The following is a 17329-nucleotide window of genomic DNA, read 5'->3' as shown; positions in this document are numbered from 1 at the left end:
CCCTCCCCAGCTTTTGGTTTTATTTGGGGGACCCTGGCTGATTCCTCAGCTGCTGAAATGTCCCCTTTCTCAGATCTGTGACTTTATTAATGACCCACCAGTAGGGAATTCCTCTGTATCTGGATGGAGGGAGTTGGCAGGTAACTCTCGGCTTGGATTGCAGGGTGCCGCTGCTGAGACCAGCCCTGTCCCTCTCGGTCCAAACAGGTGCCTGGAGCTAAAGCCAGACAACCGGACGGCCCTGATGGCACTGGCTGTGAGCTTCACCAACGAGTCCCTGCAGCGGCAGGCCTGTGAGACCCTGCGAGACTGGCTACGCTACACGCCGGCCTATGCCCACCTGGTGGCACCTGGGGAAGAGGGGGCCGGTGGGGTGGGCCTGGGCTCCAGCAAGCGCATCCTGGGGTCCCTATTGTCCGAGTGAGTGAGGGGCTCCTGGGGTGGCTATTTGTGACCAGGGAGAGGGAGGACCTGGACAGTGGAAGTTGGAGTAGATTGCCGCTCAGTTCTAGGGGATTGGGAGACTCACAGTTGGAAGGAAGGAAGGGTGCAGGTGGACGGATGCATCGTGGGCTAGTTACGGGAGTACTGGGAATATAGACGTATCCATCCACCTGCCTTTCTGCATCTTTGTCTTCCTCACCCAGCTCCCTGTTTCTTGAAGTAAAAGAGCTCTTCCTGGCTGCTGTGCGCCTGGACCCGACATCCATCGACCCTGACGTGCAGTGTGGCCTGGGGGTCCTCTTCAACCTGAGCGGGGAGTATGACAAGGCGGTGGACTGCTTCACCGCTGCGCTCAGTGTCCGCCCGGACGTGAGCATCTGGGGAGGAGGGGAGAGAGGCCCTGACTCCGTGTCCCAGGGAGGTGTCATTTGATGGGACCTTAGTGTCACGGGGTGTTTCCTTCCAGTTCTGCGTCCTGGTTTCCTTGGGAGAATTGGGAAGGGAAGGGTGGGAGTCCAAGCTCATCTGGGCTTAGGGGAGTCTGCAGGGGTGAGTGGAGACAGGAATGGGATCGTAACACGCTGGAGAAATAGAGTGGGGAACCAGGGGAGATGGGGCAGAGTTGGATCTGAGCCTGGCTGGTGTTTCTAACCCTTGGCCATCTCTGTCTTAGGACTATTTGCTGTGGAATAAGCTAGGGGCCACCTTGGCCAATGGAAACCAGAGTGAAGAGGCAGTAGCTGCATACCGCCGGGCCCTTGAGCTCCAGCCTGGCTATATCCGGTCTCGGTACAACCTGGGCATCAGCTGTATCAACCTTGGGGCCCACCGGTAAGAGTGTCTGCTGAGGAGGGAATGAATGAATGAATGAATGAACAAATGAACAAATGAGTGAGTGAACAAATGAATGAGTGACTGAATAAATGAATGAATGAGTGAATGAACTCCTCCCTGCCATGGGCCCTGGCTCCTCCTTCTCTGATCTGTTACTTGACCACCAGGCCCAGCTTGCTTTCTCCCCTCGCCCACTGACTTGCCTCCTTCCCTGGGTGTCCTCTCACCAGCTCTCATGCTTCTGCCCTGCAGGGAGGCTGTGGAGCACTTTCTGGAGGCCCTAAACATGCAGAGGAAGAGTCGGGGCCCTCGGGGTGAAGGGGGTGCCATGTCAGAGAATATCTGGAGCACCCTGCGTCTGGCCTTGTCCATGTTAGGCCAGAGTGATGCCTATGGGGCAGCCGATGCCCGGGACCTGCCCACCCTCCTGGCGATGTTCGGCCTGCCCCAGTGACAGTGGGATGAGCTGCCCTGCGAGTGTCTGCTTGGAGGGGTCCCTGCGCTGGACATGATTCCCTCTCCCCAAATGGGCCTACCAAGGGGGCGGGCTGATGACCACAAGCGGTACCGCCTCTCAGGGACCACCTCCGCGTAGGGGTGGGTAGTCTGCATTCTAGTTCCTGCATAATTGTAGGAAAGGGAGCCGTGTCATTGGAGCCCTTGGTAATTCAAGGGCTGTCCGTCCAGCTCCCTATCTCTGCTCATCATGCCCTTTCTTGGTGCTGCTTTTTGGTTAGGACCCAAAGATAGAGGGTAACTGTTGTCATCAGCTGCCGTTTCTGATGGGTCTGCCACATTTGTAACATCTGTCCTCCCCCGACCTTTCCCAGGAGTTGATAATCACGCAGCCTCCTCAGGCAGTGGTGTGGGGCAGGTCCTACCGAGCACCTCTGTGATGACCGTGTCTAGGGCGGCATATGACATTGAAGTGTTGATCTGGCTCAGCGGAGCCAGGTTTTTAGGGGTACCTGTGGTTCTGTCATCCTTGGACCTCCCCTGGGTGCAGCTTGGGTTTCCTGTTTGCTGCTGCACACAGTGATGGGCATCATTGCAGGAGGGGTCTTCAGGGGCTACCGGGGTCAGTTGCTGCAGAGTGTTTGGGTGGGGGGAGTGGGGAGCAAGGCTTGTTGTGGACTGAGCCTCAAAGGGACCAGATGGGCTCAGGTCCAGGGCTCTGGTCTGGGGCCTGTGGAGGGAGGACAGAGCAGGGACGAGGACCGTCCCGAGTATGGCCATCCCCCTCCGCGTAGAACGGCCTGTGAGTCAGAATTGAGCCAGCTCTTCTGGCAAGCTAGTTCAGAAATTGCCACCTTGTCAGATCCCCAACAAAGAGAGGATTCAGCTTTACCTTGAGCCTCTGCCTTCCTTCTTCCCCCGTACCACCTCCACAGGGGGAGAGTGAGCATGGATTCTGCCAGGAGACACACTCACCCCAAAAATGCCTGAGGTGGCCACGAAGCCGCTTGCCTTGTCTTCAGTAGCTAATGACCAGAGAGATTTTTTTTTTAAACTACCATGGTCCCAAGGTTCCATCCTGAAATTTATTTTTCTTTGTATGAATATGTGTAAATGATTTAAAAAATAAAGGTGTAAAATATTTGTATGAAGAATAAATGAAACTGACATGGCTTTGAGTCCTGCTACTGGGTGTGCAGCTGGTGTGGTGGGAGGGGAGTCGCTGTTTGAAGTTGGTGTTCAACAGTTTTTCTCTCTTTATCTTTCAAATTCTCACTGGAACATTGATTACCCAGCATCTACCCAGTAATTATTCAGCACCTAATACACGGGAGGTACACAGATGAGACGGTCAGGGTCGCTGTGTTCATGGTGCTGATGGTTTAGCAGGAGAGTCAGGTGTTTAGCAGTCACGCATTTTTTACTTGTGTTACTTCAATACAGAAAAATATGGGGTACAATATAATTGCTTCGTATTTTTTATTACAAATTACTGCATGGAAAGACTTCAGTAGTCTTTTTCAATGCTTAGGGCATTGAGATGCCAGCATTTCAATGTGGGCTTCGCCGGGTTTTATCAGAAACTAGAGACATATCAAGATGGGTCTGTATCCTAGGGAAAAAAATTTAAAATATGCATATTTATATTTGGAGGTAAATGTCTATGGCCATGTTAGAATTTGAAATGTCTAAAAGAGAACTGGTTCAGTAATCCAGACAGTGAAATATTATTTAGTTATTTAGTTATATTTAGGGAACAACATCCAACGACAAAGCTAACAATATAATGAGAAAGAAAAGGTTAGCAAACATTTTACAAGTCATCTCAAGAAGAAAATGCATTGAAAAGAAGAAATTACCAGTATGTTAAATGTGTCAAGATTGTGAGGAACTTTTGCCCGGCTTTGTCATACTTCTCTTTAATTTACAAATTTCCTTAAGTGCGTGTGTAATACTTTTATAGAAAAAAAACAACATTATGGGGAGGAGAGCAGCTGTTGCTGCCACCTGGGTCTCTGAAGGGCAGTGGTGCAGGGCCCACAGGTCTGGGAGTGGGCTGGGCAGGCTGATACAGAAGTTTGTGGTGTGGAGATAAGGAGACGTGTCTGGCAGAGTAAATAGCCTAGGAGTTGAGTTAACTTCTGGTTTAAGCAAAATCTCCAGGTTGATCTGCTTGCCTTGTGTTTGGCAGCATGAAGATGTCCACGTGGATGCTTTTCTCATCAAGGCCAGATGCATCTTGAGGCACATCAAATTCAGCCAGTATTTATTGAGCCCCCATCATGAACCAGATGCTTTTGGGTACCAGGGATGCAATTCACAAGGCAGACAAGGTCCCTGCTCTCAACTAGTTGGCTAATGTACTAGTTGAAGGAGCAACAGAATAAACAAGTAAATAAAACCTCAGGGACCTCTCTGGTGGTTCAGTGGCTAAAACTCTATGCTTCCGGTGCAGGGGTCTTGGGTTTGATCCCTGGTCAATGAACTAGATCCCACAGGTTGCAACTAAAGATTTCTCATGCTGCAGCTAAGACCCAGGGCAGCCAAATGCACAAATAAAAAGAAAACCTCAGTCAACGTGCTTTGAAGAAACAAAATCGCACATTGCACTAGAGAGTACAGTGGAGGGTTTGTGGGGGCAACGTTAGACAGTGTGGTCAGGAAAGGCCTTTGTCAGGAGGTGGTCTGAGTGGGAGGAGCCAGTGGTATGAGGGGTTCTGGTGGGAGCCTGGTCGAGGTCCCAGGAGGAATGACAAAGTCTCTGATCTGAAGCTAGAAGAGCCGGTGCAGTCCAAGGGGAAGGAGCTGGAGTGCAGGGAGAGGAGGAGTAGCAGACAGGACGGAGGTGGTCAGGAGCAGTGATAGCTGGGCTCTTTTTAATTATGGTGGAGAATTTCAAGCTTATTCTAAATTCCACAAGAAAACACTAGAGAGTTTTAAGCAGAAAAGTGATATGGTATGATTTAGTTTTAAAGTCTGGGAGTGTCCATGGTGGCTCAGTGGTAAAGGATCCGCTTGCCAATGCAGGGGACACAGGTTTGATCCCTAATCTGAGAAGAAGCCACATGCTGCAGAGCAACTAAGTCCCTGCGCCACATATATTGAGCCGGTGCTCTAGAGCCCAGGAGCTGCAACTACTGAGTCCACATGCAGCAACTCCTGAAGGCCGCATGCCCTGGAGCCCATGCTCCCCAATAAGAGAAGCCACTACAATGAGAAGCCCGAGCACCACAGTTAGAAGGTAGCTCCTGCTCACCACAACTAGAGAAACCCCGTGCCACAGTGAAGACCCAACACAACCAAAAATAGTAAATAAAACAGACAGCTCTGGTTGCAGGGTCTAGGCTGGAGATGGTGTGAGGATAGGGATGGGTGGCAGAGAGATGGAGGAAACAGGATGGATTTTGTAGGTACAAAATCCAGGTACAGCTGTTAGAACTTGCTGCTGGACTGGATATAGAGGGTGAGGGCAGGAAGTGAAGGCTGACTCCTTGGCTTTTGGCCTCAACAACTGCAGGAATGGTGTTGCCCTCAGTAGAGAAAGGGGAAACTGGGTGGAGCAGATTTGGGAAGGAAAATACCAAGTTCTATACGGAACACATGTGATGGAGGCAGAGATCTCTCCAAGTATAGCCATCAAGAATCGATAGATGAATTGTGTATGTAAGTCTCGGGAAAAGTCAGGGCTTGGTATACAAATTTCAGAGTCTTATTTATATAGATGGTGTTTAAAGCCCCAAGACTGGATATGTTTGCCTAAAAAATTCATCTAATTTCTTCCTCCCTACTGGCTCTTTTAGGCTTTCCTGCTGGCTCAGTGGTAAAGAATCACCTGCCAATGCAGGAGATGTGGGTTCAATCCCTGGTCCAGGAAGATCCCCTGGAGACGGAAGTGGTGACCCACTCCAGTATTCTTGCCTGGGAAATCCCATGGACAGAGAAGCCTGGCGGGCTAAAGTCCATGGGGTTGCAAAAGAATCAGACATGACTGAGCAACTGAACAACAACTGGCTCTTTCATTTCATTAAATAAGCATGTGCAATTATTTCTCATGCTAAACGGGACAAAAGTGGAACCGATCCCCTGATCAATCAGCCAAACAAAATAATCTTTTCTCAGCCATGAATACCCCCACCCCCAGCCTGGCCCCTATCTCAAGAAGCCAAGCTCCTTCAGGATCCATGCTGAGTCTGATGGAGCAGGGCTTGCCTTGACCATCAGGGGTGTTGCGGAGGATGCTGACAGATGATGAGCTGCTCCCTGGCGACTGCGGGTGTTGCATGCTTGTTGGCCCTGCTTTCATTTATATGGGCTAGGAGGAAGGGGGAGAGTATTGGAACAGAGCTCGTCCATGGCTGATTGATAAGACAGTCAGAAGAGAGCTTCACAAACCACACACAGGATTCTCAAGAAAATGTCAATAGAGCCCAAAGGACTTCTTCGGACTAATAAACATTATTTTTTAAAAAAATTTATTGAGGTATGGTTGATTTGCAATGTTGCGTTAGTTTCTGCTGTACAGCAAAGGGAATCATTTATACATATACATATATCCACTCTTTTCTTTTCCCACATAGGTCGTTACAGATTATCGAGTAGAGTTCCCTGTGCTATACAGTTGTTGTTCAGTTGCTCAGTCGTGTCTGACTCTTTTGCAACCCCATGGACTGTATCCCGCCAGGCTCCTCTGTCCATGGGATTCTCCAGGCAAGAATACTGGAGTGGGTTGCCATTTCCTCCTCCTGGGGATCTTCCTGACCTAGGGTGGGCCCACATGTTTCCTACACTGGCAGGCAGATCATTAACCACTGAGCCTCCAGGGGAGCCCAAATACAGTAGGTGCTTATTACTTAACTATTTTGTATATGGTAGTGTGTACATGTCTATCCCAATCTCCCCATTTATCCTCCCCCTTTGCCCCTGGTAACCGTAAGATTAATAACACGATTTTCTAAGTGAAAATAAAATAGAGAAAAAGAGGACGATCCTACTGAGAACCAAACTGATGGTCTGAGAAGCAAGCAGAAACTGTAGAAAGTTGTAAAAAAGCAGACATAATAATGAGGGGAAAGACAAGGGATTGGCTTGACAGATCTAGGAAACCTAATGTGTAAAACTTAGAAATTGCAAAAGAAGAATAAATGAATAAGTAAATTAAATGAATAATGAAAATTGTCCTGGGGCTCATGGCTCAATTAAAAAGCTCTTACAGGATCCTACCAACCCAACTGACGCCAGGAAGCACAATTTTTAATTAATCTTAAAAGCTATACTGAGCCATATATAAGATTAATTGAAAATTGTGCATCCTAGCGTCAGTTGGCATGATGGTAGGAATAGCAGAGGCTGTTTGGAGACACTTAATCGTAAGAGCAAGGCAGCCATAATCACTGTAATAGATGGCAAGGTTGGAGTGGAAATCGGGTGACCCTGACCCATAGGAAACTAGGGCAATAACTAACAGACCGTAGCGTTCCATGGAGTGAGTGGTGGATAGTCCAAGAGAGAATTGCAACTGGCTGACGTCAGTTGCTGAGATGGAAAAGCATGATCCCGTGACCAGGTTCAAGGTCTTAGTTATTGATTGAAAGGAAAGCTACTTTCTTTTGAAAGGAATCCTGCAATGCTACCACAAATACATTGAATAAATACTCTCCAAATCCTCTCTGAAGAGACCTGTGGCCTTATATCAGAGTACTCATATACTAGGCAAAGGAGAACACCCAGATTTTCAAGGGACCTGCAATGCCGGCAGTGATCTTGCCTGGTAAACTGAGGAGTGAATGGAAGCTGGGAGTAAATGGAGTTGGGACCCAAATCTTCCTCCTAGTCGATCTAATGTGTTTCTTTCAGCATCTAGCTTTTCCTGACTAATGCAATTAGGTAATAACTAAAACCATCCTTCCCTCTAGTTTCCCAGATTGGAAACCTTCCTTCCCAACTCTCCCTCACTCCCACATCCCATCAGTTACTAAATTGTGACTGAGCCTTCCTTATTCATTGTTTGAAATGATCAGTTATGTAACTCTTGCTACAAAGACTTCATTCAATTTAACATATAATTTATGAACACAATCAAGAAATTCCTTTTAACTTCACAAGAATGCTATCAATGACATTGAAACTCTGTGCTTCCCTCTGTTTTATCTCCCTGCCTTTTCCTCCGAAGTACCCATTATCCTACTTTTCACAAAATATTTTATCACACATTTATGCTTCTCTAAACAGTAATGTGTTTATTTTAGAGTTTTCTAAAAATGATATTCTATTGTAGTTTCTGAGATTAGCTTGTCTTCATTTAACACAGTATTTTGCAACCATTCTTATTTTGGTGCAAAGCTGAAGTTCACAAATATTACTCAAGTTCTTTGTTCATCCTTCTGTTGATTAATATTTTGGTTGCTTCCACTTTGGGCTATAATGAATTAATTATTGCTATAAAATATTCTTGTTGCTGCCTCCTGGTGCACATGGGCAAGAGATTTTTGAGAATATCCCAAAGAGTAGAATTATGAATGTTTAATCTATAAGATAATGCTTAATTGTTTCAAAATTGAGTGTGCCAACTTCCATTACCACCGGCAGTTTGTAAGAATTCCCGCATACAGGGTCTCATTGCTATCTTTCTAAATTCCATATATATGTGTTAGTATACTGTATTGGTGTTTTTCTTTCTGGCTTACTTCACTCTGTATAATCGGCTCCAGTTTCATCCATCTCAACAGAACTGATTCAAATGCATTCTTTTTAACAGCTGAGTAATACTCCATTGTGTATATGTACCACAGCTTTCTTATCCATTCATCTGCTGATGGACATCTAGGTTGCTTCCATGTCCTGGCTATTATAAACAGTGCTGCGATGAACATTGGGATACATGTGTCTCTTTCAATTCTGGTTTCCTCGGTGTGTATGCCCAGCAGTGGGATTGCTGGGTCATATGGCAGTTCTATTGGCAATTTTTTAAGGAATCTCCACACTGTTTTCCATAGTGGCTGTACTAGTAAAAATCGAATCACCAGTCTATGTCCAATGCAGGATACAGCATGCTTGGGGCTGGTGCACGGGGATGACCCAGAGGGATGTTGTGGGGAGGGAGGTGGGGGGGGGTTCATGTTTGGGATCGCATGTACACCCATGGTGGATTCATGTCAATGTATGGCAAAACCAATACAGTATTGTAAAGTAAAATAAAGTAAAAAAAAAAAAAAGAATTCCCACTGATCTGTATTACCCCCATACTTAGTGTTGCTGGATTCCAACGTGTTCTCTAACTTGGTATTAACCCTTGTTGTTCAGTAGTTAAATGGTGTCCAACTCTTTGTGACCCCAAATGCAGCATCTTAAAGTTTTACTCAGGCTGTGCAAATGGGCTAAGTTAGTAGTCTATGGAATTTATACTAATGACTAAATTAAGAAAATCATTAAAAAAAAGACATTATTTGAATAATTAAATTTAAATATTAATAGAATAAACTTATTTAAACATCCATGTGCCCACCTACATACTTTTATATGCTCTTAATAATGACAAAGGTAATAACTTAATCTCTAAAGCAAGTATAAGTAATTTAGGATGTTTTATTTAATCTAGGCTTTTAGAGAGAAAAATTCAAAGTCTTACATAAGGGTTAATGCCATATTTGCATTTTTATTTTACAATGTGGGAAAAATCAGAACAAAAATATACAGAAATCTTGTATGTCCAAAGTTCATATACCAATTTACTTCAATTTGAGTGAATTTGGATTAAAATTTAATTCTCATTTATTTTTGCTATTGTAACTTCTATTTTTTGATTTTAAGATCTTAGGACAAGAAGATTTTAAAATATCTTTCAATTTGCAACAATACATTTGAAGGGAATTTAGACCTGAAATCTTCTGTATTCAGTTTTATTTTCTCTTCAGCCGTTTATGGCTGATTGCCCATTAGCTTATTGTCCATTTATATTTCTTTTGCACTTTTTTTGGGAACAGTGTGGGAACCCTGAGCTCATAAAACCAAAGTAACATTTCTTTGTTTTTATCCAAATGCCCTTTAAAGGATATTTATAAAGAATTTATTAAGAATTTGTTAGTTTATATACACGTGTCCATACGTATCTAGTTTTTTCTTCTTGTCAATGTAGTATTTACTTCTAATCAAAGGATTTAAAATTCAAAGCATTTCAATGTTTCATTTGAAAAATTCTTTTCCAAGTAGAAAATCTCATCATTTTAAGATTTAGTTCTATGGGAATTCCCTGGCAGTCCAGTGGTTAGAACTTGACGCTTTCACTACCAGGGTCTGGTCTGGGTTCTATCCCTGGTTGGGGAACTTAAGATTTAAAAAATGAGTTAGTCTTATGAACTATTAGTTCATAGGAGATACTAATATATTTAATATATTTGGGCAAACTGGAGTGTAGCAACGTAGACCGTACTTTCATTTTCCAACTAGAAAGTGAGTGAAAGTGAAAGTCGCTTAGTCATGTCCGACTGTGATTCTCTAGGCCAGAATACTGGAGTGGGTAGCCTTTCCCTTTTCCAGGGGATCTTCCCAACCCAGGGATCGAATCTATGTCTTCTAGTATTGCAGGCGGATTCTTTACCAGCTGAGCCACAAGTGAAGCCCAAGAATACTGGAGTGGGTATTCTATCCCTTCTCCAGGGCATGTTCTTGACCCAGGAATTGAACTGGGGTCTCCTGCATTACAGGTGGATATTTTTTTACCAGCTGAGCTATCAGGGAAGCCCTTTCAACTAGGAAACTTCTCAAAGAGCCGGTGTACTTAAAGTTTGGTTGGATATTTAGATTTTGTTCAGGTCAGGTCAGTTCAGTTCAGTAGCTCAGTCGTGTCGGACTCCAGTCCTAAAGAAAGGCAATGCCAAAGAATGCTCAAACTACTGCACAATTGCACTCATCTCGCATGCTAGTAAAGTAATGCTCAAAGTTCTCCAAGCCAGGCTTCAACAGTACATGAACCATGAACTTCCAGATGTTCAAGCTGGATTTAGAAAAGGCAGAGGAACCAGAGATCAAATTGCCAACATCTGTTGGATCACTGAAAAAGCAAGAGAGTTCCAGAAAAATATCTACTTCTGCTTTATTGACTATGCCAAAGCCTTTGACTGTGTGGACCACAACAAACTCTGGAAAAGATTTTGTTGGAAGATGTATTAATTTTCTTTCGCTGCAAAACAAAACAAAACAAAACAAAAAACACCCCAAAACTTAGTGGCTTGAAACAACAACAATGCTTGATTTCTTCTTCTTTTTTTCTTTTTAACATATGTCTCCTCCCTCCCACCTCCCAACCCACCCCACCCCTCTAAAATCAGGTGCTCTGCGCTTGATTATTTCTCACGATCTGGGGGTTGGCAGCCCAGACAGTTCTGCTGTACTTACTTGGGTCCCTTCATGGGGCTGCCCACAGTCATCTGATGGTTCACGCAGGGCCCATGATTGTTCAGGGTGTCAAAAGGGAACCAATAGGAATTACAAGACCTTTTATGACCAAGTTTCTGGGGCTCACACAGTCTGACTTCTGTCACTCTTTACTGGTCAATGCAAATCATTTATTTTACAAAATTATACGTGAAATGTCGATTCAAAGGTGTGAAGAAATAGACTTTGTCTCTTGATGAGAAGCGGTGACACATTACAGAGACGTAGACACAGGAAGTGTGAGTTCTTTTCTGGTTTTCAATATAACTCATTTTTATTATGAGCCAAACTCATGAGTAACTTTCATTATACCTGAGCTGCTTTATTTACTCCACAATAGTTTAATAGATGCTATTCAGAAAAAAATAGTGCTTGAGTAAGCATGACATATTTTGTCCCCAAATATATAGTCAGAAAGTTTGGAAAAAATATGAGTAAAATTAACATCTATTATAAATCAAAACATGTCTTTTATAATTGCCAGAGAAGAAACTCCAGAAAAAATAATATTATTCACCCATTGCTAGATAAAAAAAATCCAAACTAATCAGAAGAATGACATTTTAGCTATGAAAACATAATATTTAAGACAATTAAGTTTCAAGTTTGTATTCTAAATTTTTTACAAAGGGTGAAATATAAATACAGATTTAAGATAGTAATCGCAGTTACTATCACATGTGAATCCTCAGGAAGTGTGTTTTCTTTGAGGACTGTGTTACAATGATCTACCACAGTAGCCTTTGAGATTTCTTCCAGGATATATGTAGAATGCTTAATGGGCTTTCTTATATCATCCATAGCAATTGAGGCATTTCTTGGCCTTTAAATTTAAAAATATTCTAGAGACAGGCAAATGAATCTCAATCAAATTTTCCTTTAGTGGAGAATATACAAATGGGTTTTGTTCAATTTATCATTTCTTATTTTTTTAAATCGTTGCTGTTCAGTTATTAAATTGTGTCCAACTCTTTGTGACTCCATGGACTGCAGCATGCCAGGTCTCCCTGTCCTTCACTGTCTCCTGGAATTTGCTCAGACTCATGTCCATTGAGCTAGTGATGCCACTAGAAAAAAATTTAAATTGAAGTGGTAGTTGATTATAATGTTTTATTAGCTTCAGGTATATTGTACAACAGAGTGAGTCAATTTTTTTGCGGATTATACTCTATTAAAAGTTATCACAAAATAATAGCTATATTTCCCTGTGTTGTACAAAATATCCTTGCTGCTTATCTATTTCATACAGTATAGTTTTATCTCTTAATCCAATACCCATATCTTAATTTTCTATATCTGTGATTCAGTTTCTTTTTTCAATTTACCCATTTCTTTTCTCCAGAAATATATCACCACTGCAGATACTGCTTTAGAGTCCAAAGGCTGGAGTTCCCTTGCAGTCCTGAAATTGCAGTTTTCTGCTCACTGTCTTTCAATGTTCCCAGGCACTCATATAGGGAAACCAACTCCCAGTTGTTCAAACAATAGATGAAAATTATTAACGTTTGGTCACATTGGCCATTACAGGGAGTCTTGTGTTTCAAAGAAAAGAAAAGAAATAGTCCAATCAGGGGGAAAATCCTTGCCCATAATTTCAGGAAAAAATACTTAAACAGAGTGTCCTAGGATTTCTAATAAATCACACATTTATCCCACACTTTAATGCAGTGGGGCCCTTGTCGTGAGAAAAGGCTGTCACCTAAAGTTGTGTCTTTTGTTCTCCTTTAAGTTCTATTTTGGGCTTCCCAGGTGGCTCGGTGGGAAAGAGTCCACCTACCAGTGCAGAAGATGTGTTCGATCCCTGGGTCGGGAGATCCCCTGGAGGAGGAAGCGCCCTGGGTTGGGAGATCCCCTGGAGGAGGAAGCGGTGACCCACTCCAGTATTCTGGCCTACAGAATCCCACGGACAAAGGAGCCTGGTGGGCTACAGTCCATGGGGCTGCAAAAGAGTCGGACACAACTTAGTGACTAAAGAACAACAGCAACAAATTCTATTAATATTCCAGTAAAAGTTTCCTAGCAGTCTGGGAACACTCACACCTCATTCCTGCTGGGCAACTTAATCACAAATGTCACAAAGAAAGAAATTATTTGTCTCAAGTTGAATAAATGTGTATCTAACTTGATAGCATCTTCAAATAATTTTGAAAAAATTCAAGAGGACAGAGCTCAGATCACTTTTCCTCTAAACTTGACTCCACAGGCTTCATCGGTTCAAAATATTTATGTGCTGATGCCACGAACGACATCTGGGAACCCCCACTGTGCAGAAGAAAACTATGACTGCACCACTGTTATATATTTGAAGTCCTCTTACATGCTGATGGTTCTCAAAGCCAAAGTAATTTCAAGTTCTTTGGACCAGGTTAAGGTAAGCACAAGTCAGACCAGCTCCAAAACTCACAGAGGAAAACTCATTTTGGAATCATCATCTTCTGCCTTTTAATCCTTCCCAATTTAATCAACCAGTTCAAGGAACCATAGGTTAAATTAGAACCAGTTAATCTCAGTCTCTTTATTTGAATAAATGATCCAAACATAAGAAGAAAATATCACATGTTTATGATCCAATAAGAGGAAGAAAAAACCATTAGAAGGAATCCAGACCGTTTGCTAGTGCCAACCCCGAATCAACAGCAGATGGCGCCAGAGGACTTTGGTAGGACCCAATAGCTTTGCTACCATCTCCAAGATTACCTTCTATTTCCCACACCATCTACCCAGGATTTCTAGGGAAGGAGTCATGGTTCAGATCATAGACTGTGGAGTCAGACTGCCTGGCTTCACAATACCGCATTTGCTAGCTGGGTGACCTTGGATGAGTCTTGAACTTGGTTTTCTTCTTTGTAGAATAGAGATGTTAAAAGCTCTATCTTGCAGGATTGCTGTGAAGATTATGTGAATACTTACATATAATCACAGCCAATGGCTTCTTGTGTATAATAACCTTTCAAAGTGTTGTTTGTTAGTGGACACACAATATAAAAGGAGGCTCCCTGGTGGCTCAGAGGTTAAAGCGTTTGCCTGCAATGCGGGAGACTAAGGTTCGATCCCTGGGTCGGGAAGATTCCCCTGGAGAAGGAAATGGCAATCCACTCCAGTATTCTTGCTTGGAGAATCCCATGGACGGAGGACGGTGGGCTACAGTCCACGGGGTCACAAAGAGTTGGACACGACTTCACTTTCACACAATATAAAAAGAAGTTCTGTTGCTAGAGCAAAAGCATAATATTTAGGAGGGTGAGCAAAAGGGTAAATTTTGCGGAAGATCGAAATTAAGTTGCTATCAGAATAAAATTGACTGTCAGTTCTCTCTGTAAAGTGTCTTTTGTAAGCTTCTTGAAAACCAAAAAGTAAAAACCTACTTCAGACACGCAAAAGGTAGAGACTGCTAAGTCGCTTCAGTCGTGTCTGACTCTGTGACCCCATAGACGGCAGCCTACCAGGCTTCCCCATCCCTGGGATTCTCCAGGCAAGAACACTGGAGTGGGTTGCCATTTCCTTCTCCAATGCATGAAAGTGAAAAGTGAAAGTGAAGTCGCTCGGTCGCGTCCGACTCTTAGCGACCCCATGGACTACAGCCTATGAGGCTCCTCCATCCATGGGATTTTCCAGGCAAGAGTACTGGAGTGGGGTGCCATTGCCTTCTCCGAAAAGGTAGAGAGAAGGTAGAGAGAAGCACATCAAAGCACACCATCCTCCAAAATTATCAATTCACAAAGGAAGGAAGTAAGGAAGCAAGGAAGAAGCAAGGAACTAAAATTTGGGGGCAAGAAACCAATAGGATGGGATTAGTAGTTCCTCAGTTCAGTTCAGTCCTTACCTATCAGTAATTATTTTAAATGTAAATGGGTTCAATTCTCCAATCAAAATAGAGTGGCTGAATGAATAAAAAAACAAAGCCCAGCTATATGTTGCTACAAGAGAGTCAGTTCACTTTTAAGGATACATATAGGCTGATTAAATAGATGGACAGTGATATTCCACGAAAATAGAAACCAAAAGAGAGCCAAGGTCCTATACTTATATCAGACAAAATAGACCTTAATTCAAAAGCTATAAAAAAGAGACAAAGATGGCTATTATGTTAGAGTAAAGGGTTCAATTTATCAAGGATAATCAATCATCACTATATATATACATCCAACATCAAAACATCTAAATATAAAAGCAAGTACTAACATCTCTAAAAAGAGAAATAGATTACGCTACAGTCAGGAGGCTAAGAATAGTCAATGGGGAGAGGATAGTCTTTTCAACAGAAGGTATTGGGAAAACTGGATAACCTTGCGCAAAAGAATAAAATTGGATCCCTATCTTACTCAACACAAGCATATCGACTTGAAATGTGTTAATATTAAAGACTGAAATGTAAGATCTGAATCTATAAAACCCTAAAAGAAAACATAGAGGAAAACCCCATAACATTGGTTTAGGCAATGATTTTCTGGAAATGACACCAAAAGCAAAAATCAAGTGGGACTACCTCCAGCTGAAAAGCTTCTGCTTTTAAATGAAAATGAAAAGGCAGCCTGTGGAAGGGAGGAATATATTTTCAGACCATATATCTGACAGCAGGTTATTATCCAAAATATGTGAGGAGCTAATATTATTGCATGGCAAAATAATAAATAACCTGATTAAAAGATCTGAATAGACATTTTTCCTCCACCAGAAAAAGACATACAAATAGCCAAGAGATACACAAAAGGATGCTCAACATCACTAATCATCAGGGAAATATGCATTAACGCACAGTAAGATATCATCTCACATTGTCAGAATACCTGTCATCAAAAAATCAGGAGGTAAGTGTTGGTGAGAATTTGGAGACAAGGGACCCTTTAAGCACTTTTGGTGAAAAAGTAAACTATTGCAGCACTATGGAAAATGGTTTGGAGTTTCCTCAAAAAATAAAAGCAGAATTACCATGTGATTCAGCAATCTCACTTCTGGATATATATTTAAAGGAAATGAAATTATTATTTTGGAGAGGTATTTGTAACACCATGTTCATTGCAGCATAGTTCATAATAGGCAAGACAGGGAAACAACTTGCGTGTACATCACTGGAAGAATGTTAAGGACAATATATACATGTACATAAATATATGTGTGTGCACATACACACAGAGTGGAATATTATGCAGCCATAGAAAAGGAAATCTTGCCATTTGAGACAACATGGTGGGACCTTGAGGGCATTATGCTAATGTAATAAGTCAGATCAAGAAATAAAAATAGCTTTTTTCCCACCTGTTCTCTGCTGGCTATACTTCTGCTCCCCAGGTTGTTCTGGCATCTGGGCCCTGCTCGCTCACCATATCCTGCTTTCACCATATCCAGCAACTCACTCCGCATCTTGAATCTCCCCAAGGCTTGGAGCATCTTGGTGGTGCGTCTTTGTGGTGCCACCCCAGCTGAGGCCTGGAGTGTGTAGTGAGTCAGTGCAGACCCAGCCCTGCGTCTCTGCAGCTCCATTGAGGCCACCCCCTCGAGATGCCCCGGGAAGTGCTGGGTGGCCGCCATGGGCCGTTGGTACTGTAGGCTGCTCCTGCTGCTGCTATTCCTGGTGCCAGGCTCCAGCAGCGCCCCCGAGAGCACCTTTGAGCTGCCTGACAATGCCAAGCAGTGTTTCCACGAGGACATCACGCAGGGCACCAAGGGCACCCTCCAGTTCCAGGTAATCACTGGTGGTCACGGTGATGTAGATTGTTGATTAGAAGATCCTGATGGTAATGGTTTGTACAAGGAGATGAAGAAACAGTATGATAACTATACCTTCACAGCCTCCAAAAACAGGACATACAAATTTTGCTTCAGCAAAGAATTTTCTACTTTCACACATGAAACTGTATATTTTGATTTTCAAGTTGGAGAAGATCCACCTTTGCTTCCTGGTGAGAACCGAGTCAGGACTCTTACCCAGATGCAATCTGTCTATGTTTCAATTCAGGAAGCTCTGAAATCTGTCATTGACTATCAGACTCACTTCCAACTTAGAGAAGCTCTAGGCCGAAGCCACGCTGAGGATCTAAATACAAGAGTGGCCTACTGGTTAGTGAGAGAAGCCCTCATTCTTCTAGTGGTTAGCATAGCGCAGGTGTTTCTTTTGAAAAGCTTTTTCTCAGATAAAAGAACCAGGACAACTTGCGTTGAATCTTAA

General features: G+C 43.1%; 1 protein-coding gene and 1 pseudogene across 2 annotated transcripts in view; both read left to right on the top strand.

Annotated features, from left to right (window-relative positions):
* PEX5 (peroxisomal biogenesis factor 5) overlaps positions 1-2883 on the top strand; it is a 15991-nt gene extending 13108 nt beyond the window's left edge. For both annotated transcript variants that reach the window (XM_068971257.1, XM_068971256.1), the window contains 4 exons: positions 208-420; positions 648-813; positions 1118-1275; positions 1531-2883. In XM_068971257.1, the coding sequence (XP_068827358.1) occupies positions 208-420; positions 648-813; positions 1118-1275; positions 1531-1732 (739 nt within the window). In that variant the 3' untranslated portion in view covers positions 1733-2883. The remainder of the gene's footprint in view (positions 1-207; positions 421-647; positions 814-1117; positions 1276-1530) is intronic.
* On the top strand, positions 2507-17329 carry LOC138078781 (transmembrane emp24 domain-containing protein 7-like; annotated as a pseudogene).

The sequence above is a fragment of the Capricornis sumatraensis genome, chromosome 4, assembly GCF_032405125.1.
Source record: "Capricornis sumatraensis isolate serow.1 chromosome 4, serow.2, whole genome shotgun sequence".
NCBI classification, from domain to species: domain Eukaryota; kingdom Metazoa; phylum Chordata; class Mammalia; order Artiodactyla; family Bovidae; genus Capricornis; species Capricornis sumatraensis.
The sequence above is the reverse complement of the archived record's forward strand: the minus strand, read 5'-3'. Positions and strand labels throughout refer to the sequence as shown.